At 43.5% G+C, this 27,913-nt stretch overlaps 1 protein-coding gene across 2 annotated transcripts in view; it reads left to right on the forward strand.

The window, feature by feature from the left end:
* Window positions 1-8,552: 8,552 nt before the first annotated feature.
* The window catches only part of MAMDC2 (MAM domain containing 2), a 139,574-nt gene continuing 120,213 nt past the window's right edge, over window positions 8,553-27,913 (forward strand). The window contains exons 1-2 of one of the 2 annotated variants that reach the window (XR_838719.3): window positions 8,553-8,904; window positions 9,245-9,358. Coding sequence is in view for 1 of the 2 variants with exons in the window: in XM_010999853.3 (XP_010998155.1) it covers window positions 8,871-8,904; window positions 9,245-9,358 (148 nt within the window). In the remaining variant the exon portion in view is untranslated. The remainder of the gene's footprint in view (window positions 8,905-9,244; window positions 9,359-27,913) is intronic. The other variant, XM_010999853.3, reaches the window with a different exon arrangement.

Here is a 27,913-nt window from a genome sequence, read left to right on the forward strand (position 1 = left end):
TAGCAATGTTGAGCATCTTTTCATGTGACTGTTAGCCATCTGTATGTCATCTTTGGAAAAATGTCTATTCAGGTCTTCTGCACATTTTTTGATTGGGTTGTTTGTTTTTTTTATATTGAGTTGTATGAACTGTTTATATAATTTGGTTATTAACCCCTTGTCGGTCATATTATCTGCAGATATTTTCTCCCTTTCCATAGGTTGTCTTTTCAATTTGTTGATGGTTCCTTTGCTGTGCAAAAGCTTTTAAGTTTAATTAGGTCCCATTTATTTACTCTTGCTTTTATTTTCTTTGTTTCAAGAGATAGTTACATAAAAATATTGCTAAAATTTATGTCAAAGAGTGTTCCACCTATGTTGTCTGCTAGGAGTTTTATGGTTTTAGGTCTTATATTTAGGTCTTTAATCCATTTTAAGTTTATTTTTGTATATGGTGAGAGGAATGTTCTAATCTCATTCTTTTGCATGAGGTTGTCCAGTCTTCCTAGCACCACTTGCTGAAGAGACAGTCTTTTCTCCATTGTGTATTTTTATCTCCCTTGTCATAATCTAAAACCATTTTCTACTTTACCATTTTTAGTGCTCTAGTGGTTGGTAATTATAATGGTATCTACTCAATAGTTTAGATTTTTCCTCTCTTCTGAAAGAACATCAAAGATACAGTTTACCAATTGTCCAATATATACTTCCAGTTTCTCTACCCCCTACACTTGATCTGCAAAGGCAGGACACTGTTTGAAAAGCTATTTTGATGGATAGACTGCATCTTCAGTTTCAACTTCAAGCCTAGACCTGTGAAAAACTTAAGTTGGTAGAAAATTGAGAGTGACTATTTATATAGTACTTACAGAATGCCAGTACTCTCTTAAGTATTCTAACAATATAAACTCATCTAGTACTCACGACCACCCTGTGAAATAGGTACTATTATTATTTTTATTGTATAGAAGAGGAAACTGAGGCACAGAGAGACCTAATAATATGCTCTAGGTTCACAGATAGTAAGTGACAGAAGACAGCTGCAAGTTGAACCCTAGTGGTCCAGCTCCAGGGTCCATGGTCTCGATGACAAAATTATGCTCCCTGTTCTGACATAACACTGTCTTACTCTTTTCAAAGCACTCTTTTTTCCCTGTTAACATTAATAGCACTTAATTTTGTTGATGATGGAAAGATTAAGTCAGTGTGTTCTCAACCCTGGCTCAGGAGAATCACCTTGGAGAGCTTTAAGGAAATTGCAATGCTTTGGTCCTTTCCCAGAAATTATGATTTAATTGGTCTGGTGGGGCCCAACCTTTGTATTAAAAAGAAGCAACTCCCCAGATGGTTCTAATGTGCATCTGGAACTGTGATACATTGGATTAGCTCACTGAGGCATCTTGCAGTGCCTGGTGGTAGAGTTTCTTCATTATTACCAATTACCTGGGCCTTTAAATCCCCAGTGTCTCCACCCTTTGCATTTCAGTCTTCCAGATTAGTAGCAATAGTGTGACTTGGTTTCTCATGGATAATGTGTCTTTGCACACCATGCACTTGTGCACGCATGCACAAACGTCGTGGGCCTGTTCAAAGTGGATATTCACTGTCTGTCAGCTTCCCATATGGTGCCTGTTCTGTCTCAGTGCCCAGGACTTTTTAGTTGTGAATATCATTTTATCCCTGTTTAGTTTAGATCAAATCACATAATGTGCAGATCCTCAATCTAACACATTAATAAGGTCAGAGGCTAAGCTGGGATTTCACTGCCCTTTTTGGAAAAAATTTTAGCTTCAGAATGCTTTATTCTTTTTTCTCTCTCTCTCTTTTTTTTTTTTTTTTATTCTCTTTTTTCCCCATGCCACAGCACTCAAACAGAACTTGTAGAGGAGAAAAATCCAGGCCTCCCCCATCTCCGGAGCCACCAACGTCCTTCAGCTAACTCTTAGCCCCAACAGGTGACATAGAGCCTCCCAGGATTGGGAGGATGTCCCAGAGAGAACATACCAGCCTGCACACATTCTTGCTACACTGAACCCTGAAATGCCAGATGACTGGGGGTCTGTAGAGAGGTGGGTTCTGACACTGCTCAGCTGCTCTCTGTTAAATACAGCCACAGGGGTCTAGAGCTCTTTGTGTCCTGGTGTTTGGTAGAGACTTAGATAATTCTGGCTTTCCCAACAGCCCAGCCTTCCTCCTGGACCCAGACAAGAGTCCATAGGATGGGGCTGGAACAATTTAGGAGGCAGGATGCAGGCTGTTGCATCATCTCTATTTCCTTCCAACACCCAAGGCCTGTGCCTCCTTCCAGGGGCCGAGCTCTCTTTCTGCAGCCTCCCCTGCCTCTCATGAAAGTAGGCCTCTGAAAGCCTTCCCCACCCCCCAGTTCACCAGCTGTGCTGCTCTGACACCAGACAGCCTGCTCCGACTCCCTGTTCAGACTGTGTGGAACTACACATCTGTGTAGCTCATTCGTTTCTATAAACATCCCCCCGAATGACCTACAATTTAGATTTAGGTCTTTTTCTTCCACCATAGGGATGCAGGCCTCTGGGCTGTGTGGACCAGTGAGGCTCTGCCAGTCCTTAGCCTTTCCTTCAACGTGCATTTATTGAGTGCCCACCATCAGCCATGCACAAAGATGGTGCAGGAGCAGACACAAAGATGAAGCAGACTTGTTCTCTGCTTTTGAAATCTCAGCTTGCTTTGCAGGTAACAGAGATGTAAACAAAGTCATCCCAATACAGCAGAACACACACTGCAGCTTGTGGGGGACAGTAAACACAGGCATAGGGAAGGGGACATTGAACTGGGTCTTGAGAAATGAATAGGAGTGCATGAATTTCCTAGGGCTGCATACAAAGTACTATAAACTGGGTGGCTTAAACAACAGAAATTGCTGTTCTGGAGGCCAGAAATCCAAGATCAAGGTGTCAGCGGGGTTGGTTCCTTCTGAGGACTGTGAGGGAGAATCAATTGGAGGCCTGTCACCTGGCTTCCAATGGTTGCTGGCAGTCTTTCCCAATGCATGGCTTGTCAAAGCATCACCCTGATGTCTGCCATCATCTTTGTTCACGTGGCATTCTTCTTGTGTTGTCTGTGTCCAAATTTCCCCTTTTTATAAGGACGCCAGTCTTATTGGTTTAGGGCCCACGCTACTCGAGTGTGGCCTCATCTTAGCTAATTACATCTGCAATGACCTTATTTCCAAATAAGGTCCTGTTCTGCGGTACTGGGGGCTAGGACTTTAATATGAATTATTAACATATGAATGCGGGGGTGGAGGGGCACGATTCAACTCACAACGAGGAGTTTACCAACTAGAGAATGGGAGGAGGGCATTCTGATTCCCAACAAAAAGGAGCACACTTGAACACGAGTGTGGACAAAAGGATGCAGTCTGGGAAAGGCAGGTGGGGGTGCGGGTGTTGGGGTAGGATGGATGTGGGACAGAGAGGTAGGTTGGACTCTGATCATGAAGGGCTTTTCCAACAGGACTCTGGGTATGGACACTTCACTGGGGCAATAGAAATTTGTCTTCCTGGCCTCAGCCCAGCGTAGGGTAGAGGAAGAAGGCAGGGGACCCAAGAACAGGACATTTCAAAGTGTCTGCTCCAACCTCCACTGTGTTGGAAGATTAGAGAGATCAGGAGGGCTTTGCTGGTAGCTAGACGTGGGTTCACACCCCGGCCCCGTAACCTCTGGTAAGTCACTTAAATTCTTTGGGCATAGTTTCTTCCTTCACAAATTGAGCAAGAAACCACCTGGCACAGCACAAACACTCGACAGGCGAGGGTAGCATCATCCCTGTGAGACGTCAACGCAAGGAACTTTGACTTTTAAAAAAAAATCAGAAGTTTGCATTCAAATTATAGTGAAGGATATCTGACTCCAAGGTAAGGTTCAAAGTAAGCTGATGAAGGGAAGATTAATGATGGAGAGTAACTATTTCAGTGCTCACTCCAAAAGAAATAGCTACTTCCCTGGTTCAGGTCAGTTGAGTGCAGCAGTTTAAACAGTGGGGTATATAAAAGGAGGTTTGTAATAACTGGTTAGCCGTGGGCCTTGGTCCCTCACAGAGGGTGACTCAGACCCACAACAGGCATGTGACTGCCCCTAGGGGGTGAAAGGCAGGTGGCACAGGCAGGAAACAAGGGACCGCACCAGCCAGCCTGGGGCAGAGCCCCCAGACACCTCCTGCTGGAATGCAATCAAGGTCACTGGCAGGACAAGCCACAGAGCCTGGAATGGTTTTACCAGCTCATGTTTGACCTGATGGCATGCACTGAGTAGGGGCATGTTGGTGGGTGTGTGTGGAGAGAGAGACAACATGAAAACAAGACAGCAAGACACTGAGTGTAGAGTGGGGCTGAGAGGCAGAGGTGAGCCCAGTTGGAGACCCAGAGAGCCCAGAGACAGAGATGGAGACAGAGCAGCAAAGAGCACGAGGATGTGCTGGGCTCTGTAAGAGGTGAGCCTCGCACCCAGAGTCAGGAGGTCACTCTGCCTGCCTGTGATGCAGGGTGGCCCTTGTGAGGAGAGAGAGGCCTTGGAAAGAGGAAGGTTTCCGGGGCCAATATAGTGTATGCCAGCCAATTCCAGCTTCACACTGGCTGGACATGTGACCTTGAGCAAGTTAGACGACCCTCCTGGTCCTGTTTCCTTGTCTGTAAAATAGAACAGTGATCTCCACCTCACAGAAATACTGCATGGATTACAGGAGGTAATGCACGCAGAGTGCCTGGCACGTGCTTGCCTGATGCATCACTCCGTGTTAGCTTCCTACAGCTGCTAGAACAAATTTAAGCTGGGTGGTTTAAAACAATAGAAAGTCATTCTCTCCCAGTTCTGAGGCCAAAAATCTGAAATCAAGCTGTCTGCAGGGCTACACTCCCCTGGGGCTCTAGAGAGAGTCTGTTCTTTGCCTTGTACCGCTTCAAGGAATTCCTTGATCTGGGGCTGCTTCACTGCAGTCTCAGTCTCCATTTTTATATGTCTGTTACTTCTTTTCCTTCTCTTATAAGGACACTTGCCATTAACTTAGGACCCACCCCACAATACAGGATAATCTCATCTCAAGATCCCTAACTTAATTATATCTGCATGGCCTTCTTTCCAAATAAGGTCACATTCACAAGTTCTGGGATGTAAACGTATCTTTTGGGGGGGCTGCCATTCAACCCACCACACTACCTAAAGTTTATCGAGTGCTTTCTAAAACCAGAACATTACAAAAAAAAATAATAAAATAAAAAATAAATAAAACCAGAACATTACATGTATCATTTGATTATTTGATTAAGCTACATCTTGGGGAGAGAGTCCCTGGTAGTTCCTACTTCCAGGCCTTATGCTGTTTTCCCAGGTGATGTGGCAGTGCATGGCCACATGGCTTCTGATTGGTGGTGGGAGGAAGTGGGTTGATGCACATAATTGCTAGATTTTCCAGATTCCCTCCATGGCCCTCTCCTTTCCCTTCTCTGCAAAATGTCTGTGGTGGACACTGATGTGCTGTCCAGATCCTTCTTCAACTCACTTCAGCTGTTAGCCCCTTCCCTTTGGCCTCTGTGCAGAGAGCTAACTCACTGGAGCTCACCCATCCCAATGTGGGCCACATCCTGTGATGGATGGAGGCAGCCGTACAAAGAACCTGGCCATTTCAGCCCAACATGGGGCAAGTCGTATGGGCCATTTAAACTTCAGAGTTCCCTGTGGGGTCAGAAGAGGCTTTGAGGGACCTGGAGGCATTGTAGTGTCATTTCTCCCTCAGCCCAGCCCTGCTTCCTTCGACTTCCTTCTACTCCCTTCCATAGGAGTTGATTCCAAGGGCGCCCCCTAGTGAACATCCTGCACATTCAACTCCAAATCAGAGTCGGCTCCCCGGAGTACCCGCTCTGGGACAAGGTGGAAGGGTCATCTGTTCTTGGGGTCAGGCAATTATATGTGAAAAGGAAATTTTACTGCAACTAATTTAGCACTTATGTGTAATGACTTGGTTTCCCATAGGTGGCAATAAATGATGTCACCTTTAAGTATTACATCATATCTTTAAATTTTTGAGATGTCTTTAGGGCTTTGACGTTTTTCATTTTCCTAACACCTGGAATGTGAAAATTACCTAAAGCAATCTTAAATCTTTGAAATGCTCCATAGGTACCTGGAAAACGGAGCACCAGTTTGATAGTTGCTGATAATTTGTTTACTTGAAAACAGTGTTTTGAAGTTACAACTGGATTCATATCCATCTTTAAATTTTTAATTAAGTAATTTGATAAAATTCATCAAATATTTAGCACCATCTCTGAGCAAGAAATCAAAAAAGAAAGACAAGGGAGACAGGCTACTGTACTGGTTGAGAAAATAGGCTTGGAATAAAAAGTCTTGAGTCTTGTCTGTACCACTCATTGTCACTGAACTCTGCAACTCCGTGTCCCCATCTATTGAATGGGAATAATAATGATGTGTACCCCATAGAGTCTTTGAGAAAGTTTAAATGAGATTAGCTACCTAAAATATTTACAGTAGTAAACATAATAAATGTTATTTATTATTATTAGCTACTACCTGAGCCAAAGCATATAAGCACACACTTTAAACAAATTGTAGATCATTTGAGTCACTGCCTATAGAAAACTCATGAAAATTTGTCCAAACTTATTTTTAAAGGCTCCAGGAGCTCTTTTTTCATTAGAGAGAAAGCTTTTAAGTTTTGTCATCATAAACGTGACTTCTGAGTAAAGATCTGGAAGAGTGTAGGTGAGTCATGTGGCTCTCTGGGGAAGAGCATTTCAAACAGAAGGAACAGTCAATGCGAAGTTCTGAGAGGACAGCTAAAAACTGAATTTGAAGACCAGCCAAGAGGTCCATGTGGCTGGAGGGGAGTGATCAGGGCAGATGAGGTCAGAGATATAAGGGGGTGCAGACAGGTTTTGTGGGACCTGGTAGATCATTGTGAAGAGTTTGGATTTTGCTAAATGAAGTTGTTAGGAGTCTGGAGCCAAGGACTGACATGACCTAATTTCTGTATTAAAAGGGTGCCCTGACTACTGTGTTAAGAATGGAGTGAAGGTGCACAAGGCAGAAGAAGCAAGGATATCACCATCAGGAAGCTACCACAGCATCCCTGGCAAATATCAATGACAGCTTGGATCAGGGCAGACGCTGTGTGCACGGAGTGTGGTCAGTACCTGCTGTGTTTTGAATCCTGAACTGACAGAATTTGGTAATGTCTTGAGAGGAAGAGCAGAGTCAAGGATAACTAAGTATTTCGTCCTGAGCAACTGGAGGGGAAAGATTCCTTTAACTGAGAGGAGGAAGATGTGGGGGAGAGTCAGGCTTGGGAAGGAATATGAGGTGTTCATGTTGGGACCTATTAAGTGTGAGACAGCTCTTAAGCATCCAAATGAAAATGTTGAGGTGGCAATGAGATAGAAGAGTCTAGAGTTAGTGAGCCGTCTGGACTAGAAATATGCATTTGGGAGTTATAAGGCTACAGCTGGTGTTTCAAACTTCAAGACTGTTTGAAATCACTGAGGAAGTGAGGAGGGAAGGAAGCAGGAGGTGAGAGGACAGAACTTGGAGGCACCCTAATATCCAGGGGTCAGAGAGAGAAAAAGAAACAGCAAAGGAGAAGGAGCTGCCAATGAAGGAAGAAGAAAACTAGGAGAGTCTGGGAACCAGGTGAAGGCATGTGAGCAGGGCTTTGATGGTTGAACAGGAGGTTGTTAGACCGGTGGTCTTCAAACTGTGGTCCCAGACTAGCAGCATCAGCATCAGCACCTGGAAACTTGTTAGGATTGTGCAGCATCTTGGGTCCCAAGCTGGATCTACTGAATCAGAAACTCTGATGATGGGCTTCTGATGTACCCTAAAATTTGAGAACCATTGCCCTGGGCATAAAATTGCCTGACCCAAATTATAAAGAGCATTAAGAAGACCCCCCCATCCCCATCACCAGTGTCTTTACTGGAAGAAAAAAATGTTAAAGACCCACTTGGTGTTCAAAGAAACTTCATAGCAAATGGGTACCTCACAGTAACCCCCTCCCTGACATACTACCCCCATCCTCCCACACCTCAATTTAGAAACCTTCTACTAATTTATCATGGCTCTTTGGAGAGGAGGAATGACGGGACAGAGTGAATGCTGAGCACCGGGCATGCCAGACATTCCACTGCTAAATAAAGGGGAGGGGGTAATATTCTAAGGTTAGCATTAATGGGCCATAAACGCTGAAACTCCAGAGACACAAAGTTTATTCCACCCAACACTTTCCAAATTTTCCTTTAGGCTCCTAAGAGAATTCCACCCTCTTCCATTCTGGGGACAAAGATAAAATTAGGTACAGCCCTAAGGACTGGCATTCGGGGAGGCTGTCCCCAGAAAAAAAAGCTGATTCCCACCACGGAAGAGAGGGGCGGGGCGCCTCCAAGTCCCAACCCAGCATAGGGGCCCCCGGGAGACCTGCCGTCTGCAGTGTCTGCCAGGGGTCCGGTCCCAAGCTTTTAAAATTCCGAGCCGAGCCGAGCCGTGGCACTGCATCTCGACCTCTCCTCTCCCAGCCAGTCGTGGCTGGCTTTTCAAAAGTGTGCAGTTGTCTCCTCCCCGCCCGGCCCCATCCTCGCCCAGCACCAGCTGTGCGGCTGGCCGGCTTTACTTGGGATCTGCCTCGCGGCTGCAGCAGAACGAGCAGCGCTCACTGTTAAGGCACCTTTAGCTTTCCGCTCGGCTCCCGGGGCCGCTTTGCAAAGTTGGGCAGCTCCGAGTGCACGCTTTGCCTCTGACTTCTCCCTCCCCCGGTTCCCGGCGCCCCTGCTTCCCAGGCTCCTTCCACCGGGAGCAGCCGGTCCCAACGGCTGGCGGCTCGCACCCGGGTCCAGCCCTCCTCGCTGACCATGCTGTTCAGGGGCATCCTCCTGGCAGTGCAAGGTAAGGCCTGGACCCGGGAGGGGGAACGCCCGGGAGGCGCTCTCATGACCCGCTCCCAATCCTGCAACACTGGTGGCCGGGCTCGCGGTCCTGGGCTGCGCCAGCCCAGGACGCATATGGATCCGTCTCCACAGCCGTTAACCTCTGTCCCTGAGCCCAGCGAGTGCTCGCGGATTGTGCAGTGGAAGCGCCCTGAGCGGGGGCGGCAATACTGCATCCCTCTCCCGCCCCCTCCTGTACGCCTTCCCCTACTTTCACCAGGTAGTGCCCTGGGGTGCCCCGAGTTGGTGCAGGAGCTCCCGAGCCTGAGCCCGAATTGAAACCCGCATTGTGCCCGCAGCCCTGCAGCTTGCTGGTGCCCTGGACCTGTCCGCAGGGTCCTGCGCCTTTGAAGAGAGCACCTGCGGCTTTGACTCGGTGTTCGAGTTCCTGCCATGGATTTTAAACGAGGAAGGTAAGGGGGTCAGTGCACAGGGGCCCGAGGTAAACTTTCCTTTTTGCTGATCGAGTTTTTCACGTGAGTAATGTTATTATATTGGAGTTGAGTACTTCCGGGGGGAAAAATGTGAGTCATGGATCATCCTTCCAACCCTCAGCTGTGCTGCCTGGATGGCCAAGGAAGAGACGGGGCGAAGGTGGGGTGGTGGCCTTTGTTTACCTGGCCTGTGGGTAGAAGCTCTGAGGTTTTCCCCCTTTCTTCGCCAGCACTCCCTAAGGAAGAAAGGGGGCACACCTGATGTCACCTGCCAGCTGTGTGCCCCCTGCAGGGCAACAGCCTCTCTGGTCCTCCGTAGACACCTTTGTGAGCTGGGAAAGTTGTGCTGGGCTAGTTCTCTTCCAGCTCTGCAGAAACAATGCTCTAATTCTGTGACGGAACCTCCATGCTAAACCTAGCATTTATGTTGTGCTTGACAGCATTTTGTTGCATGACTTCATCCTCATGTTATTGTTGTATTTATAATCCAGCACTTGGCAAAAGAGGAAACCAAGTCTATGGCCGTGTGCCTGAGGTCACTCAGCTGACTGGCGTTGGTGTTGTCTCACCACTCATATCGTTTGGGTTTTAGTGACAAAGTTTAAATGTGGGGTCTTCAGATATAGCTTCTTGCCTTCATTTATTTAGTGAAACATAAATAGTCCTCTAGTGTCCAACAGCAGTCACTGGAAACTCCTTTCCTTTATCTCTCACTTCTGCCACCCCGTTTAGAAGCCTGATACCCCAGGCCACTGGGTCTGGGAAATAGCCTCCTTTCTAAAACACTACAGCATCAGAGATCAGCTAACCTCCTCCCTCTCAGTTGTCCTCAGGCCCCCAGATTATCTAAGCTCCCTGGAGAAGGTGGGAGCCCAGAACCTCTGCTCAGGATGTATGAACTGCTGTCACAACTTTTTTGCCTTGGCCTTCTGTTTGAGGCTTTGCATACATTAGCTTCTTTGACATCAGCGGGGAGGTGATGTTCGCCCCATTTTACAGAGGAGGGAATCTCAGACTTAGAATATTCAAATAGCTGGCCCATGTTCCATAGTATCAGTCAGTGGTCAGCTCTGAGCTGACTAGTTCGGGGCAGAAACAGGAGGGAACTACTCAGTCGTCATCTTTATTTATTGCTGACAAATCTCCAGTCTTTACTACAATGTTCTCAGGGGTAGCTGTGAAAAAATCAATTCCTGATTTATTATTTGAGAGATTCCTACCTTGCTGATTGCTTTAGGGAAGTCTCTTGCATCTCACCACCCCATCCCTTTTCCTGTTCTGGTTATGTGTGAAGAATTTTGAGCAATGGCCTGACCTGGGCTACATGACTAGCTTTGGAGAGCATTGTACTCTGGCAAAGTGCTTCTCAAACTTTAGCTGCATCGAAATTACCTGGTGGGTATGTTAATTCACTCTGGGCCCCACATCTGAATTTTAGAGTCTGTGGATCTGGATTGGGGCCTGAGAATTTGCATTTCTAAAAAGTTCCTGGGTGATGCTGCTGCTGGTCTGGAGATCACACATTGAGAACCGCTGATGTTTTACAGACACGCGCGCGCACGCGCGTGCGCACGCCCCTACCTCTGATTGTGGTCCTGTGCAGGGCTGGGACTGGGGTGAAAGAGACTCTTGCATGACCCTGAGAGTGAAAACCTCTTTAAATCTTGTGCCCCAGACACCTCTCTTGCCTCACCCTAGTCTGGCCCAAGAAAAGAAAATCAACATCATCCCTTAACCCAGGAGCCTGAGTCCTGAGCTCCTCTGTCAGAATGGTGGGCCCCTGGCAGCCTGCTCCTGGGTCAGTGGACAGGCCAGAGCCTGCTGAACTCGGCCGCCGCCCAGACCCACAGGAAGTGCTCTCTGCTGAGTTGGCAGCTCTGCACCAGTGGCAGTTAAACAGTGCCCCTTCAGGAAAACAGGAAGATGCATATCGGGAAAGGTGATTGTGGTTTACAGCATAATGAAGGCACTGTTGCTTTCCTTTTTACTTTCTTTCTAGCTTCTAACAGCCACTGCTTTCTGGCACTGGGCTGGGACTACCCGCTTGGCTGGGGGAAGTTAATTCATTCTCCTTCGAGCATTCCCAGAGGAGCAGGCTGGTTAGGCTTTGTCGTTACGCATTTTTCAGAGTCCAGAACTTGGACTTAACGTCCACTCCAGAGGCGCGGTGAAGTAGGTGTGTGCCAGCTGCTGCAGTTGTCTGCTGAGAAGCCATCACTAAGAATTTCCATTATAAACCTGTTCCTAGGTTGGTAAATTAAAGATAATAAAATTGTCCCAGGCTGAAATTTGGCAAGCTGTTCACAAGCCTCTCTGCGAATTTACTTCATCTGGCTGCAAAACCCTTTGAAACTGGTTTCATCCACCTCCCTGCATGTTGTATGGTGACATAGAAAGTTGTAAGTTTCAGAAACTTTTGCCCACAAGTATTTGGAACACAAATGGCATGTTCTTGGTGCCCTTGGTCAGTAGGTTAATTTACAGTGGAGAGATCAATGCTAAAGCCTGGCGAATTGAGTCAAATGGGGAAACAAACCAATTAGAATCTCATTACAGGAGATTCAAATCGGGAGTAGTTGTCTCAAAATATCTTCCAGCTGCCCAATATTGTATTTGAGGTCCACCCTTTTGGTTTATTTAGAGTATTAGGTCTCTAAACCTCTCCAGTTACAATTCCAGTGTCCCTAGTTCATGGCCATTTTGAAATATGTTTGATCTCCACTGGGCATAGAGTGGATGAGTTTTGATAAGGTCATGTGTTGACTTGGATTGTGTCCCACACGGAGGGCACCCCAGGGACGGAGGGTAGCACCTGAGCAGGTGACCAGTTGCTGCAGCCTAGCCTTGTTCACTTTCCAGTTTTGCCAACATGGCCTCATTTTCTTGATTTTCCTCCATTTTTTTTGATAGAATATTTTCATTTTCTCTGACTGGTCAAGGCAAGTGGATTACATCAGAATCAAACTTTGAACATACTTCTAACTTTTAGGTTTGAATTAAATCCAAGAAAGAAGGGATCTATTTAATCCTATAAAAATCTTCTTTACTCATTCACTTACCATCTAAAAAATCTTTATTCATTCACAGTTCAGGGGCATATTGGAACAATGGTCCTCAGCTGAAGTTGAGATTGTTGGTTCCATTTTCCCAATGCCAGCTGTGGGGGCAGAAGACCTTCGGCTGAAGATTCTTAGAGACTAGAAAGTTGGCCTTGAATCAGAATAGTCACCATTCAGATTAGTCTTTGGATGGATTTTGACTTCACTGTAAATTTTGGATGCCTTGGCTTAGCATCTTTAACCTAGCTCTGTGAGGAAGCCATTGGAGGAACTGAGGGAGGGAGGGGGTAAAATCCAAATCCAGGGACTGCTCCTTAATTAGAAGTTTGGAACACTAAGCCACCCCCGAGAGGAAGGTAAAGGTGGAAGTGTGTCAGGTTAAGAGGTGATAACAAAGTAAATCCAAAGCACTTGTAGGGAAGGTGTTGTTTCTACAACAGTAAGGGATCAGGGTTTGAGGAATTGCCTAAAACAGGAAGAGTTTGGATGGTATTTTTACCTTGGAGCAAGCGATGGTATCTGAGGAGGATGGCTGGCTAGAAGTTTGGCATAAAGAGGTGTGAGGGGACGGGGGTGGGTAGGGGTGGGTAGACTGGGCCAAAATCTCAATGTGCATACATGCGTGTCTCTTCCTGACACCCTCTTTCTTCATCCAGATCCTTTCTTTCTCTCTTAAGGACACTTTTGGTCACTTGGCCAGCTGAGTTTCAGTTCTGCACTCAGTCATGTGCCAGTTATTAATAGTGGTAAATTCTGCCTGAAATTTCTCGAGGCCCAGCTAGAGCCAAAAGTCTGGCTAGGACTCCAAGGGGCCTTCCTGGGAAAGGAGGACCAGTCCACCCTTTCCGTGGATTACTGTTCTTCTCCTGACTCTGGGGGAACGACTCAGCATCCCGACCTGACTTCAGGAGTTCATGAGGCAATTCCCACCCTACAGACCTGCTTGAACCTGCTTGTTGGTCCCTTGACGTTCTCTGTACAGAAACACAGCCCCGCGTTGTGTTGAGGCTGAGAGCAGCACGAGTTTGGGGTGCTCCTCGGATGCCTCTTGGAGAAACAGTCCACCCCTGGAATTGGCCAAGTTCTCCTGCAGCATCACATGACATTCCCCAGCCTGCCCAGCTGCTACTGCTGTCAGCTTGAACCTGTCTTTCGTGAGCTGTGTCTGAGCATGGCACTGGCTCTGCCCTGGCCCTGCCTGGGATCCTGGGTCCTAGAGCTGGGACTTAAGCTTTAGAAGGAGCTTTATGGAGGAGCACACTGGGGCTCAGACAGGCTCCCAGTCAGGGTCACCGACCAAGTCAGTGGCAGCCCTCGGGTAGGGCTCGTTTCCTCGGCTCCTCCTCACCTGTTCTTTCCTCTAGTGTTGCTGCCCCTCTCCTAACAGCCTGTCTCCGGCAGCTCCTGGACTTTGAAGCTTTGGTATGTTAATTAGACTCTTCATCAGACGCTCAATTATATTTCATATATGTGGAAAATTCCAAAGGGTTCTAAAGGTACAATGCTTTGGGCCTACCAAACCCACAAAACACTACATTTTATGCCAGACCATGCATTTATTCACTCTTTCAGGTGTGTAGGAGTCCCACTTGCCTGTGCTCCTCAGCATATAGAAGAGGGCCTGGCATGTAGTAGATGCTCAATAAATATTTGTTGAATGAATGAGTTTGGTGAAGGAGTAAATTCAATACTGGATAATTAAAAATCCATGTGCATTTTCGTGTATGCCCCCATTCATTCTGCCTCATCAAAGGTAGTTTCTTAGCATGAAAGACAATATAAACCTAGAAGGTAATATGAACTCTGGAACCCGTTTGTGCTGTGTGGCCTTGGGCAAGTTATTGAACCCCTCTGTGTCTCAGTTTACCTGACTGTAAAATGGAGATAATAAAAGCGCCTATCTCGTAAGATTGTTGTGAAGATTAAATACTTTATTACATTTAACACATAGTGAGAACTTTATACATGTAACCTATTATTATTATTACTCTTACTATTACTAGTTTTGTATTTTATCAAACATTATTTCTTCAATCCAGGCAGCTTTCCGACACAGCTTCTGGATTGTTCAGGAGAGCATTTTTTCTTTTCATTATAGCTTTGCCATTTGTTCTTTATTCTAACCAAAGGAAGAGCTTTCCTTTTTTTATTGTTTGGCTCTATTTTCAACATCAGTTAGCCTCTTGGACCATCTCACTTTTGTGTGGCTTACTGAAGTGTGGACATAAAGTGATAAGACCAAATTTCACACTTGGTTTGTAGCCCCTCCCTATGACTTAGGCTTTTTTCTCTATAAATTTTTGGGTTTTGTCAGAAATGCTTTGCTCCCTGCCCTAGCCTGTTCTTCCCTACTTTTCTGTCCCACAAGCTAAGGCCTCATCATCAGTCAGGCTCCATGTTTGGTGGTGCTGGTGAGACCTCTGATCTCTTGCCTCCTAAGCTCTTGGGCAGATCCCTAACCCTTGGCCTCCCTGTTAATCAGTCTGAGTTCTTGGGTTCTCTTACAGGACCCTCCACTTGGAACTTAACCTACCTGGACTGATGATATCTGCCTTGACTAACTTCTCTGGAGGTAGGCTCTGTCTGGCCAACCTCCTTCCTATCAAGACCAACACCCAGTCTGGGTCCCTCCCTACTCAAACTGCAGTTGCTGAATGGGAAGTTGCTACCCAGCTCCTGGACAGATCCCCAGGAAGGCACTCGGGGATTTTGGGGATGTTTTCCTTCTCTAAATTGCAGAAGTCGGCTGTGGTCACAATATGCTGGGTGGAAAATGTAATTTCTTGTCATAGGACTTTCTACTTCCCTTGCCGTTTTCAAATCTCTTAGCATGCAGACATCTTGTTTTATGACTTGCATCTTGGGATATGGTATTCATAAAAAATCCTGGTTCTTAAAATTGCAGAACCTCTTTGGTAGGTCACCCCAGCAGTAGTCCTACTTCTGTCTCTTATTAAATAATATTTGATTTTTAAGAATTTGAGTGAAACCCATTTATATTAATAGAAATGATGGGCATCTTGATATATAAGGCCAGCAGATAGTTAAACATGTCTTGGGTGTCTTGGCTGGTCAGCCCTGACTTTCACATCCGCCAATTATCCCACCACTCACTCTCCCTCAGTTTCTCTTATGCTTGTCTTAATCGACTCAATAGTATAAATGTATTCATGCATTCAGATCTAAGCTCTTGGAATATTTAATTATATGCTTAATTTCATATATATGTAGTATGTATATGAAATACCTGCAGGAAGGCGGTAGGACTTAACACAGGAGAACATGTTGCTGCTGATAAGTGAGGAATTTATTTAAAGCTAGGAACTTTCACAGTATATCGACATTTCTCTCATATCCATTGGGCCACACCTGACTAAGCAAAGCAACATGTCATACCTAATATCAACAACTATTCCTGACAAAAACAGAATTTACAGAGAAATTCTCACACTTATGCATTAGGTCAGTGGTTTCTCAGCCCTGACTAGACATTAAAGTCACCTAAAAATGTTTTTAAAAATAGTCATGTCCAGGCCCTACCCCAAGAGATTCTGATTTACTTGGCCAGACATGGGGCCAGACTTGGTGTTGTTAACAAACAGACACTAGCAAATGAACAAACCCTCAAGGTGATTCCAATATGTGGCCAGGGTCGGGGACAGTGATAAAAAGGACAGCCAACTCCCTCCTCCCAGCTCCCCAGCCAGATGCAAGAAAGAAGAAATGTCTTCTTATTAAGGACCCTTTAATGATTATCAGTTGCCAACAGGATACAAACTGCCTAGCTTGGCACTCAAGGTCCTTTGTAATTTGTCCCCAATTAATTTCTCCTCTTCTCTCCCCCATATATCCCTAACATGCTGTTCACTCAAGTGCTCTTTACTTTTTTGCATCCTTGCTCTATTTGTGCTGTTCTCTACATCTATATTATTCTGATTGTTTTATTCCCTTGTCCCATTCTGGCCTGTTTAAATCTATCTGTGCTTTAATGTACAGCTCTTTTTTGAAACGTTCCCTGAGTTTCCCAAGTGAACCTCTCCTTTCCGCCCTTGTTCTTTCTTCCCATGACTCTCTTCACTTTCCACGCGGTAAATCTTCTTAAATTTTCTTCTCCTTATCAGAGTCCCACCCCTTCACCTCATCAGGGTGTTACATCTTTGAGAACAAGGATCACATGCTTCCCACAATGCCTGACAAACAATGTGTGGTATCAACAAACACTCTGAATTTAATCAATCTCTAAAGTCCTTATTGAGATTGATCTGAAAGAAAGAAAAAGAAAGAGAAAAAGAAAGAAAGAAAGAAAGAAAGAAAGAAAGAAAGAAAGAAAGAAAGAAAGAAAGAAAGAAAGAAAGGAAGGAAGGAAGGAAGGAAGGAAGGAAGGAAGGAAGGAAGGAAGGAAGGAAAGGAGAATGGGAAGGGAAGGGAAGGGAAGGGAAAGGGAAAGGGAAGGGGAAGAAAAGAAAAGAAAAGAAAAGAAAAGAAAAGAAAAGAAAACTCTTGACATTCCCAGTAGTAAAAGAGATTGTGTTTAGTAATCCTCCCTACCATAGGACTTCAAAGGTTTTGGAGGCTTATGTTGTAATTTCCAAATAGAACAGTGAAGTAGTATTCAGCTTGCCTCCACAGTAACGTGGTCTGTTTCATCCCTGACATACCAATGGACAAATAGCCCTTGGATTATTTACCCATCAGGGCTGCCTGAGTCCCTTAATCCTCTGCCATCACAAACAATCACAGTGCAACCTTGAGAGTGACACTGATTGGTCTACAAAGTACTTTTGGCAAAAGATGATCAGACTGTGAACTAGCTATTGAGAGCTGTTGTTTCTAAGGAACTCCAGTGTCAGACATCAGTAGTACCCACCCTGATGCCTCAACGCAGGCGGGGATATTTGCTCCTAGTTGCATAGTGATGTAACTTAACAGGGAAATCAAGAGGTTAGGTTTGTGATTCAGTGAGATCTGCTAAAATATTTGCTTTTTCTACTTTGTGAGATATTTATTTGTGCTTTGGGGAATTCTGAGGTTAAGAATGAAATGGTAGAACAAAACAAGTGGTATCATGCCATAATTTCATAGTATCATGAATGAATCATACGTTTTACAGAAAAAGCTTCTAAAAAATATTCATTCTATGAACAAGCATTTGAGTGCCTACTACCCATCAGGCACTATATTAGTTGTTGGAGGATATAGAGTATGTGGAATACACATACCGTCACGGTCCCTGTTCTTTGTGGTTACTGTAGACCAATGAGAAGAAAGACAAACCTGTAATTATGGTAGAGAAGAAAACAAATTGTATACTAGCCAAGGATCTTCATTGCAAACTGCATACGTAGGCTGTTTAAATTAAACAGAAGTTTATTGGAAGAGTATCAGTTAGCTCTCAGAATCAGCAGGAAGTCTAGAAAGCTCTATTTGGGCAAGAATAGAGAGATACAATGTGTAGGCAAGGTCCTACTGGAGGACCCATTTGTGTGACTTTGCCAATGGACATTTGTTACTGCACTTCTGGACCTGCCTGTTCATTATCCTGTGGACAATGAGTAGTGATGTGGCCTGCTCTCCAGTCCAGTTGCTGTGAAGAGGGTAGATTTGAGGGAGATAAGGTGGGCAGTGGGGAGGGTAATTAGGGAACTATCCATCCAGTGGTCCCACTGAGAAACAATGAGGGCTTGAAATAGGACAAGGGGAGTGGGGGCAAAAGGGAGAGAGTAAGTAAATACCAGGAAGGGGACTAAATTGGCAGGATTTGATTATTGATTGGGTGAGAGTAATGAGTCAGGGGGAGAGTGACCCCCAGATTTCTAGTTTGGGCAGCTGTTTGTTTGCTAGTATCAGGATTTGAGAGAATTTCAAGAGGAATGTTATATTAGGGTAGAAGAAGGTGTGTTCAGTTCTGAGTTACCTGGGAAACATCTAGGTGGAGGCGGCCAGCAGGACTTTGACACAAGAATCTGAAAGCCAGGTACAGTCTGGGTAGGACTATGGCTGTGGGAATCTTCAGCAGAGAGATAGTGGTTGAGATCTGGAGCAGAGATAAGATCACCCAAAGAGAACTTAGAAAGTGGTAACAGCAAGAAGCAGAGGGTGGAGCCTTAAATTCAGGTTTAGGGATTAGGCATACGAAGGGAAGAGTGGAATAAATGAAACAGGAAGAACTAGGCATATAGGAGGAGAGTTAGAAAAGTGCAAGGGCCACAGAAGCCAAAGGAGTTAGAGTTTCAAAAGGAGTGGGTGATCGACAGGATCCGATGCAGCAGGGAGGTGAGCTCAGTATGACTTGTTCGTCGGAAATGACTGATGCGCGAATGAGTGCAGTTCAGTGGAATGAAGAGGACGGACCCTGAGGGCTCTGGTGGAAGAATGAAGGGGACATGTAGCAGCAGATTTCTCAGCAAAGGAGTTTAGATCTTCTCTCTTTCTCAGAGAAGTTCCACCATACCTCCCAAGAAACTTGAGATGAAAGATTTTTTTGGTTCTGTTTTGTTTTGCTTTCTTCTTTGGGAAGGGGAGACTTGAGCTTGTTAACAGAGTGGAAGGAGAGGAGCAGTAAAGAAAGAAGGCTCAGGAGAGAGAGGACCATCCTCACGAGCTCTGCCCTGGACCCAGTTTCCACTTTAACAATTCAGGAATCTCAAGAACATACAGATTTCTTTGACCCGCGTAACCCAAGAGCCCTCCACTGAGTGGTTCCATAGTACCTGAGTGTCGACTTCAAAATGTGTGAAGTTTTATTTCTACTGTATGTGCAGAGGATGTAGGAGATTGGGCTGAATCTGTGGTAATTAGGTTGCATCCTGTAACTTACTTATTAAAAAGCAAAACCAAACCTTTTATAAGCTACAGGAGACTGTTTTGGGTACAAGGAAGCTTTCATGACATTGCATATTCTATTTCTGTTATAGGAATAGTTTCCAATGAGAAGTGTTAAGTGAAACCTAACAACATAATTACACAATGGCTTTCTTACGCTGCCAGAGTTCATGCCCCATAGGTAGCATTGCGTGGTACCTGTCGAGTATGTTTATTGTCATTATCTCTAACCTTCACAACAGTCTACAGCCCTGGAGATGGTTATTATCAATGTTTTACAGATGAGGAAGTATGAGCCACAGAGAGACTAAGGTAACATGCCCAAGGCAACACAGAGAGTCAGGATATGGACCCAAGCCCAGCTGGCTCCAAAGACTTGAGCCTCACTTGGGCTCTTATGCTCCCTCCCATCAGTGAGTAGGAAGCTTTTGTACTTCCAGAGGTCACCACCACCAGGAAAGACAGACCTACAAGATTTATGCTTCCCAAGAGATCGTGGGAAACCTCTGCAAAGCACTGATGGTGTCCTGACATCCCAACTCTGTCCCCTGGGTTCCAGGCCCCAGCTGCACCCAGTGTGACTGCCATGTGGAGGTGAGCCTGTGGAATCAAGCAAGCCTCAGACTGAGATAGGGAAATGTACTTTTACTTATTTTTTCCATAACAGATTAAAGTATACTCTTGGAACCATTTGATGGATTCTCTTCTCAGTCCTCAGCTTAATCTTGGCAGAGAACTTCAGGGAAAATTTACAGCTTGACCTAAAATACTTTGGCAGTCTTTTGCAACACTCCTCAACCTCAAATTCATACATTCCTACTGTGAAAGAATTAAAAGAGTACACAGATAAATGTGTTTTTGCAAGCCAGGTGCCCTACCAGACTAGCAGTTTGGTACTTACCCGTTGCATCACTCTTAGCAGAATGGCAATGTTGCTATACAGCAACATTGTACAATATTGTGATATATAACTTAGCTCTATGCTTAGAGAAATTTCCATTCCTTATTTGAAAAACTTTTGCCTCCCTGCCAAGGAGAGCTGGAGTGTTATTTGGGGCCATGCTTGTAATGAAGATGACTTTAATATGCTTTAACTTCACCAAGAGGCTGCCTTCTTTGCTTACCAATATTTTATGACTTAGACCGTATTGTCTGATTCTATAACTTAGTAAGTTTTCTTTTTCAAGCTTCTGTAGATTTCTTCTAATTTTGTGACTTTATTAAAAATTGGTGATAGAATAGAGTGTATTTGAAGTGTGTTTTGACTCTGCATTAGCCTGTTTTAAAATACAAGCTTTATGGAAACCTTTTGGTTTTCCACTATAAATCCTGAAAGTTGGGAATAAGCATCTGAAATCACACCATTGTTTCTGAAAACTTTCCCTTTCCCACAAATTCTGATGTGGAAAATGTGAGTTACACATTAGTACCTTTTTTTTAAGAATCAGCACTGAAGAGCAGACCCTTTTGAACTCATATTTGATACATAGGAATAACTGAAAAAAAAAACCTAATATATCATAGGTTAGATGGTATCTCTGAAGATTTTCATCTTTCATGTCAGCATAAAATAGTCAACAGATTATCTACACATGGTTCTCTACTGAATGTTGCATAAAAAAATAGAAGTGATATCAAAGATGATGACTATGTATAGATTTGGTATGAGACGTGATTCACTTTTTTCTTCCAGTGTCATTGAAATGTAGTTGACAAACAGCACTGTATGAGTTTAAGGTGTACAGCATAATGATTTGACTTATGTACATCATGAAATGACCACAATAAATTTAATGAACATCTCTCATATCATATTGATATAAAATAAAAGAAAAAGACAAGATATTTTTTCTTGTGATGAGAACTCTTAAGATTTACTCTTAACAACTTTCACATATAACATACAGCACTGTTAATTATATTTGTCATGTTGAGCATTACATCCTAGTACTTATTTATTTTATAACTGGATGTTTGTACCTTTTGGCTGCCTTCATCCAATTCCCCCTTCTCTTTGCCCCGCTGCCTCTGGTAACTACAAATCTGATCTCTTTTTCTATGAGTTTGTTTTTTGAAATATGATTGACGTACAACACTATGTTAGTTTCTGTTGCACAAGGTAGTGATTAGATATTTTTTGGACATTACAAAATGATCACCACTAAGATGGTAAGTCTAGTTACCATCTGTCACCATACATAGATACATTATTATTTATTATATTCCCCACCCTGTGCATTTTACCCCTATAACTCATTTATTTTGTAACTGGAAGTTTGCACATCTTAATCTCCCTCACCTATTTCACTCATTCCCCCACTTGCAACCACCTGTTTATCCTCTGTATCCATGAGTCTGTTTCTGTGTTGTTACTTTTATTTATTTGTTTTGTTCTTTTAGATTCCACATATAAGTGAAATCATATGGTACTTGTCTTTCTCTGTCTGAGTTTTTTCACTTAGGATAATACCCTCCAGGTTGGTCCATCCATGTTGTCACAAATGGCAAGCTGTCATTCTTTTTTATGGCTGAGTAATATTCTATTGTGTATATGTATATATACACATACACACACCACATCTCCTTTATCCATTCATCTACTGATGGGCACTTAGGTTGCTTCCATATCTTGACTATTAGGCATTCATGACTCACTTTTAATCTTGGACTTGTGGAATAGGGCTTACTTGCCTTCCATACACACACATGCTCTAAAGAATGTTGAATATAAAAGGAAACTCTGATAGCCATAGAGCATAAATGCTGGGTTTTTAGACCACCCCCCAGTTAAAGAACACATCAATAATTACCAATGATGTCATGTTCACTTTTGATCCAGGTGGCCCTCTTGTCTGTCAGGTATGTCATTAAGTAACTTTTGAGAGAGGATGAGGATGACCTGTTTGTGTAACAGCTGAAAGTGGACAGTTTAGTTGTTAGGAAAGTTTCTTAGACCCTCAGGATATCCCTTGAACCTCTTGCCTCTCCATAAACTCAGCATCTCACAGTAAAAATTGTTGAGAGATGAAAAGGGTGTGAAATGGTTTATATTTTTAATTAACTCCATTCATTTGTCATTTATCTGGTTATCAGGAAGTCATTCATAATTTTGTGACAACATGCTATCATAAAATTAATTTGGACACACTAATGAGTGATCTCTTGCTGAGCATATTAGCCTAGTAGTCTAAGATTTCTTAGAAAATTGATGAGTCTTGGAAAAATAGATAGCATTCACCATCAGTCTATCCAAGTGTGCAGTGAATCCTGGTCGTGCACAGTAGACACTGTATTTGAGACTCAAATGATTTAAGAACTTTTCCTTAGAAACATTTGACAAAAGGAAAACCCTGAAGAGTGAACTGCAGGGATTCAGAGTTTCAATCTCCTTTTAATCTTGATCACCAACCACCAGCTGCATGACAGAATGACCTGACATCAAGGTACCCTCAGCTGGGAGCTGAAGATGATGCCTGACATATTTTACTTAAATATTTTGAGAATGGACACATCAATGATCATTTTTAATGTTTATCCTTAGATCTCTTTTTAGAGCTTCTAAAACTCAAAGACCAAAGTTGCATTTGTAAGCATTTACTGAGCACTAGGTGAGTGTGTTAGCATTGAGCTACAAGACTCAGTAGATGAATAATGATGGTTATTTTATCTAACATTTATTGGGCAACTGTTATATGCCAAACACTGTGCTAGCTGCATGTAAAATCTCATTGAACTCTTACAATGACCCCATGAGGAAGATACTCATAGCAGATGAAAAACTGGAATTTAGAGATTTTTTAACATCTCCAAAGCCACAGAGCAAGTAATTGATGGAGCCTGGATTTTAACCTATGTTTGTCTCCAAAAACTAAGAAAATAAGCATTCTGCTATCTCACCTCTATTTCCTCCCTCTCCTTTAACGTGGGGGTCTCAAAGGATCTTTGTGATAGAAATAATAATGGTAGTGATAATAATAGCTAACTCTTACGGAGTGATTTCTCTTTTCTATATACTCTTCTGTGTGTTTGATGTTATTGACTAAGTTAATCCTCCCAACAGCTTAGTGAGTTGAGTTCTATTTTCATCCTCATTTTAGGGTTATGGGAAGTGAGGCATATGGGGATCATATAGCTTTCAGGTCCCAGGGATTCCAGGGGGCAAGGCTGTATTTTGTAACAGGTCTTCTGGCTCCAGTCTGAGCTCTGTAAAGGATGTAGCAATTGTAATATTCATTATTTTTCACTGCCACTTTGAGGTGAGAAACTTTTCTACTGAAGTTCTCGTGTGAATGACCAAGAGAACCATGTAAGGGCATTATTTCTTCCATACAAATTTATTTGGCCCTATCACCAAATAAATTCTAATTTGAGGAAATTTTAAATTGATCTGTAACTTTAGAAATGGCAAGGGGCCCTGGGACAACAGAAGAGTTCCTGCCTGGCTCCAAGTTCTAAATGGGATTACACTGGGAACTTCTCTGAGAGTCTCACACTCCCAGCATCTCCATGACTGCCCTGCATTCTCTGGACAAATTCCAGTCGAACTTGTGTTCCTTGATAATCTTACAGTCTAATTTTGAAAATAAGTCAAGTATCCTCATGCAAAAAAAGAAAAGAAATTTTTTAAATGTAATGTTTGTCTGCTTGGGTTCTGTAAAAAGACATTAGGAACTCAAATCGGAAGGGACATAAGCAGAAGACACCATACAAGCAGAAAGACAATGAAAATCCTTCATCCTTGGGACAAAGACAAGACATGACCCCTTGATAAAACTTTGTAGCTTAGCTAAAGAACGACATGCATCTCAGTCTTGAGTTTTAACTAAATAAAAATATACTCTTGAATAGTCAGTGGTGAAAACATTGCCCTACACAGTTGATTAGTGATCTTGTATCTGTCTACAAAAATGCAAGAGCCTGATGGACACAATGCCAAGAGGCTCAGTATTCAACTCTTAAAAGACTGGTCATTTATTTCTGTGGAGCTGTGATATGTAGTATGGAAAAATGACTTGTCAGTCAGATCTCAGCCATGAAATGATAATAATGTCCATCCATGCCCATATTATCTCTAAACCCATTATAACCTTGTATGATCTGTGTGGCCATCTCCATTTTAAAGATACAACAACTGAGACCCAGCAAGGTGACTCAACCTGCTCCAGGTCACATCGCCAGAGCAGGAGCTGGTCTAGGTCTGTCTGCTCCAAAGCCAGAGCCTGTTCCACTGTCTTGCCTTTGGGTGTACAGCACTTGGCTTGATGCTGAAGGGGCCTCCAAAGAAGGTCAAGACTTAACTTCTGCTCTTCAGGAGTGAGTGGGATTCCAACCTTTCACATGTTGACTATTTTTACCACCATTTCTCCCAAACCAGCCTCTTCACCTCTTTGCCTTTGCCCAGAGCTGTTGGCCTTTGGCATCTTCCATCATGAACATCTCTCCCAAACTCCCTTGGAGCCAGGGATTGCTTTTTGTCCCCTGCACGTGGCCTCATTATGATTGGCATTTAAGGAGGGCTTGTTGGATTCAATTCAACTCATCTTTCTTCTTCCCTTCTTGTTAAGCTCAGCTTTCACGATCCCCTCCCCTCTTTCCTTCTCCCACTGGCTCTCAGTCCTTTATGACTTGCTCTTCTAAGCCTAGAACTGGTTCTTTCCTCATTCATTCAGAGAACCTAGTGTTGCTATCACAAAACTGACATCATGTCCCACTTTCCAAAACTGGCTTTGGTAAATTACCCGTGGAGAGAAAGCTCTCATCACTAGTTCTTTTGGTCCTCAATCCTTGAAGAATACATTTCTTCATCCTTTCTCCAGGGACAGTGCATTGACTCATAGCTCTATTAGGAAGAGATGCTTACAAGGCTCAAAGGTTCTGTCCTTGAGAAGAACCTACACAAGTTTCTGCCCCACGACACCCAACATTGATTCCCAGGATCCATTTACTGGAGCTCAGGACATGCTTGGTTTGCTGATAAATGGAACAGGGGTGAATGTACAGTAGTGCCATTTCCTGTTCTGGAACCCTCTTTCCCAAACCTCTATGTAGCTGTCTCCTTATCACCATCCCAGCCCCAGCTGAAATGTTACCCTCTTCCCTGAGCATCCTAGCTCAGGTTTGACTGACCTCATGGTTACTACCACATCGCCCAACTTTAATTCCCTCTGTAGCACATTAGCTCTGATATTTCTCTTGTTTATTCTGTGTTTATTTTCTTCCAACCCTGTTAAAATGTAAGCTTTGAAATAGCAAGGAACCTGTCTCACTTATGTCTCTGGGGATTCTCCCATGCCCAACACAGTGTCTGCCACCAGAAAGGTATTCAATAAATATTTGACAAATGGATGAACAAATCTTAGTCACTGTGGTGCTGCTGCCTTGGAAATGTCCAAAGACCAGCACATCATCAGGATTTGTTGAATGAAAAGAAATACCAGATGAGCCTGAGCATCAGGGAGATATTTTGCATAAGTGTTGTGTCTCCCTCAAGGATGCGTCTAGGCAGAAGCATCAGAGAGAAAAGTTCTGAACTGTTCTGTGACATTTTGGTCCTGCTGTTGTGGTGCCACCAACTCTCCCTTTGCCAGTCTGAGTGAGTGTTCCACTGGGGGAGCAGAGATTTATTACCCAGACTCAGGGTAGTATTTTCTTCTTTTGACAAATGTAGAAAGCAATTCCTGCAACAAAGAAAGATATAGAATATTTAAAAACTGAATTCTATGACACTGCCCAAACACGAATAAGATGTGTGTGTGTGTGTGTGTGTGTGTGTGTGTGTGTGTGTGTGTGCAAACATGCCTGTGTGTGAAGAATAAATCCTCAGCCAGTCTGTGGTCTGAGAGTGATTTTTTAGAAAACTTGCTGGTTCCTCCTACTACCACTTATGTGTGTATTATTCAAGCAACTGTTGTAATTTTCTTCTCTTCCCCTAAGGTAAGCCAGGCTGATACCTGAAATCCATCATGGTAATCAGACTCCAGATCACGTGGAAAACATTCTCTCTTATCACAGAGTTTTCTTTTAAGATCCAAATGACACAGATCTCAGTGTGGAGCCCTGGAAGCAGTTTGAAAAGAAATTGCCAGGTAATGGATGTGAATGTGTGGCTTAGCTCTCATGCATTCTTGTAAAAATTCACACAGCATGTTGCGTCTCTACACCCTTCTCTCTCGGGAAGTGTGTGATAGCCACTATCATAACCAAGGTCTTAGATCTGTGTTCCCCAGGCCCCCCGAGAACCACAGCTACTAATCACTGTCATTTATTGTGGGTCCCAGTGTGCTTAACACACTGCACCTCATTTCATCTCACAATCACCCTCTGAGTGGGTGACATTCCTTCTAGTTCACAAATAAGAAACGAAAGTCTCTCGCGGTTAAGTGGTCTGCCTGATGTCACGCAGCTAGAAGTGGCAGAGCTGGGCCCGAAGGCATGTCATGGTACCCATCCTGCCATGTCACTCCCTACCACAGTATGATCGAGCCTCTCTTAAAGCACTTACCACTTTCATTTTATTGGCCTTGTTTAAGAACATATCATTCCCCTCCTATTATGCGGTGATTCTCGAAGTTAGCATCCACATCTCTTCCTTCTCTTAATTCCCTATACACCTTAGCAAAATGCCCTGCACCTAATAAACCAAGGTGGGGACTGGGGTGAAGTAAGTGAGGCACTCACCTTGTGTGTAAAAGTTAAGGGGATGCCATTAAAACTCAGTCATCAAAATACATAATATTATTTATTTATTTATTTATATTTTTAAATGTTTTTATCTTTTGACCCACTATACCCATTTCTCCCATCCCCTGTCCCTCACTTCTGGCAATCACCCATCTGTTCTTTATGCCTATGAGCTTGGTTTCCTTTTCTTAGATTCCACATTCCACATATAAGAGTGATCACATAGTATGATGCTTGTCTTTCTCTGACTTCCCTTAGCATTACACCTTTAAGATCTATTCATGTGGTTGCAGAGGGCTAGATTGCATTCTTTTTTATGGCTAAGTAATAGTCCATTATATAGATAGATAGATAGATAGATAGATAGATAGATAGATAGATAGATAGATAGATATAGATATACACACCACATCATCTTTAACCATTTATCCATCAAAGGATACTTAGGTTGTTTACAAACCTTGGCTTTTGTAAAGAGTTCAGTGAACATGGGAATGTATATATCTTCTTAAGTTGCTGTTTTCATTTTTCTTCATATAAATAGCCAGAAGTGGAATTGCTGAATCATATGGATCATAGTTCTATTTTCAATTTTGGGGGGAACTTCCATACTGTTTTCCACAATGGCTGCACCAATTCACATTCCCACCAGCAGTGCACAAGTGTTCCCTTTTCTCCACATCCTCACCAGCACTTGTTATTTGTGGTCTTTTTGATGATAGCCACTCTAACAGGTTTGAGGCCATATCTCATTGTAGTTTTGACTTGCATTTCTCTGATGATTAATGATGTTGAGCATCTTTTCATGTACCCGTTAGCCATCTGTATGTCTTCTTTGGAGAAATGCCTAATTTAAAAATGCAAAATTAATACAAAAATTCCACGATGAACAAAATATCAAAATTTAAATAAAAACGGTCTCCTTCCCTGCACTTGGTCTCCCTTGCCTAGTCCCAACCTTGTAAAAGCACTT

Source organism: Camelus dromedarius, chromosome 10 (genome assembly GCF_036321535.1).
Source record: "Camelus dromedarius isolate mCamDro1 chromosome 10, mCamDro1.pat, whole genome shotgun sequence".
NCBI lineage: Eukaryota > Metazoa > Chordata > Mammalia > Artiodactyla > Camelidae > Camelus > Camelus dromedarius.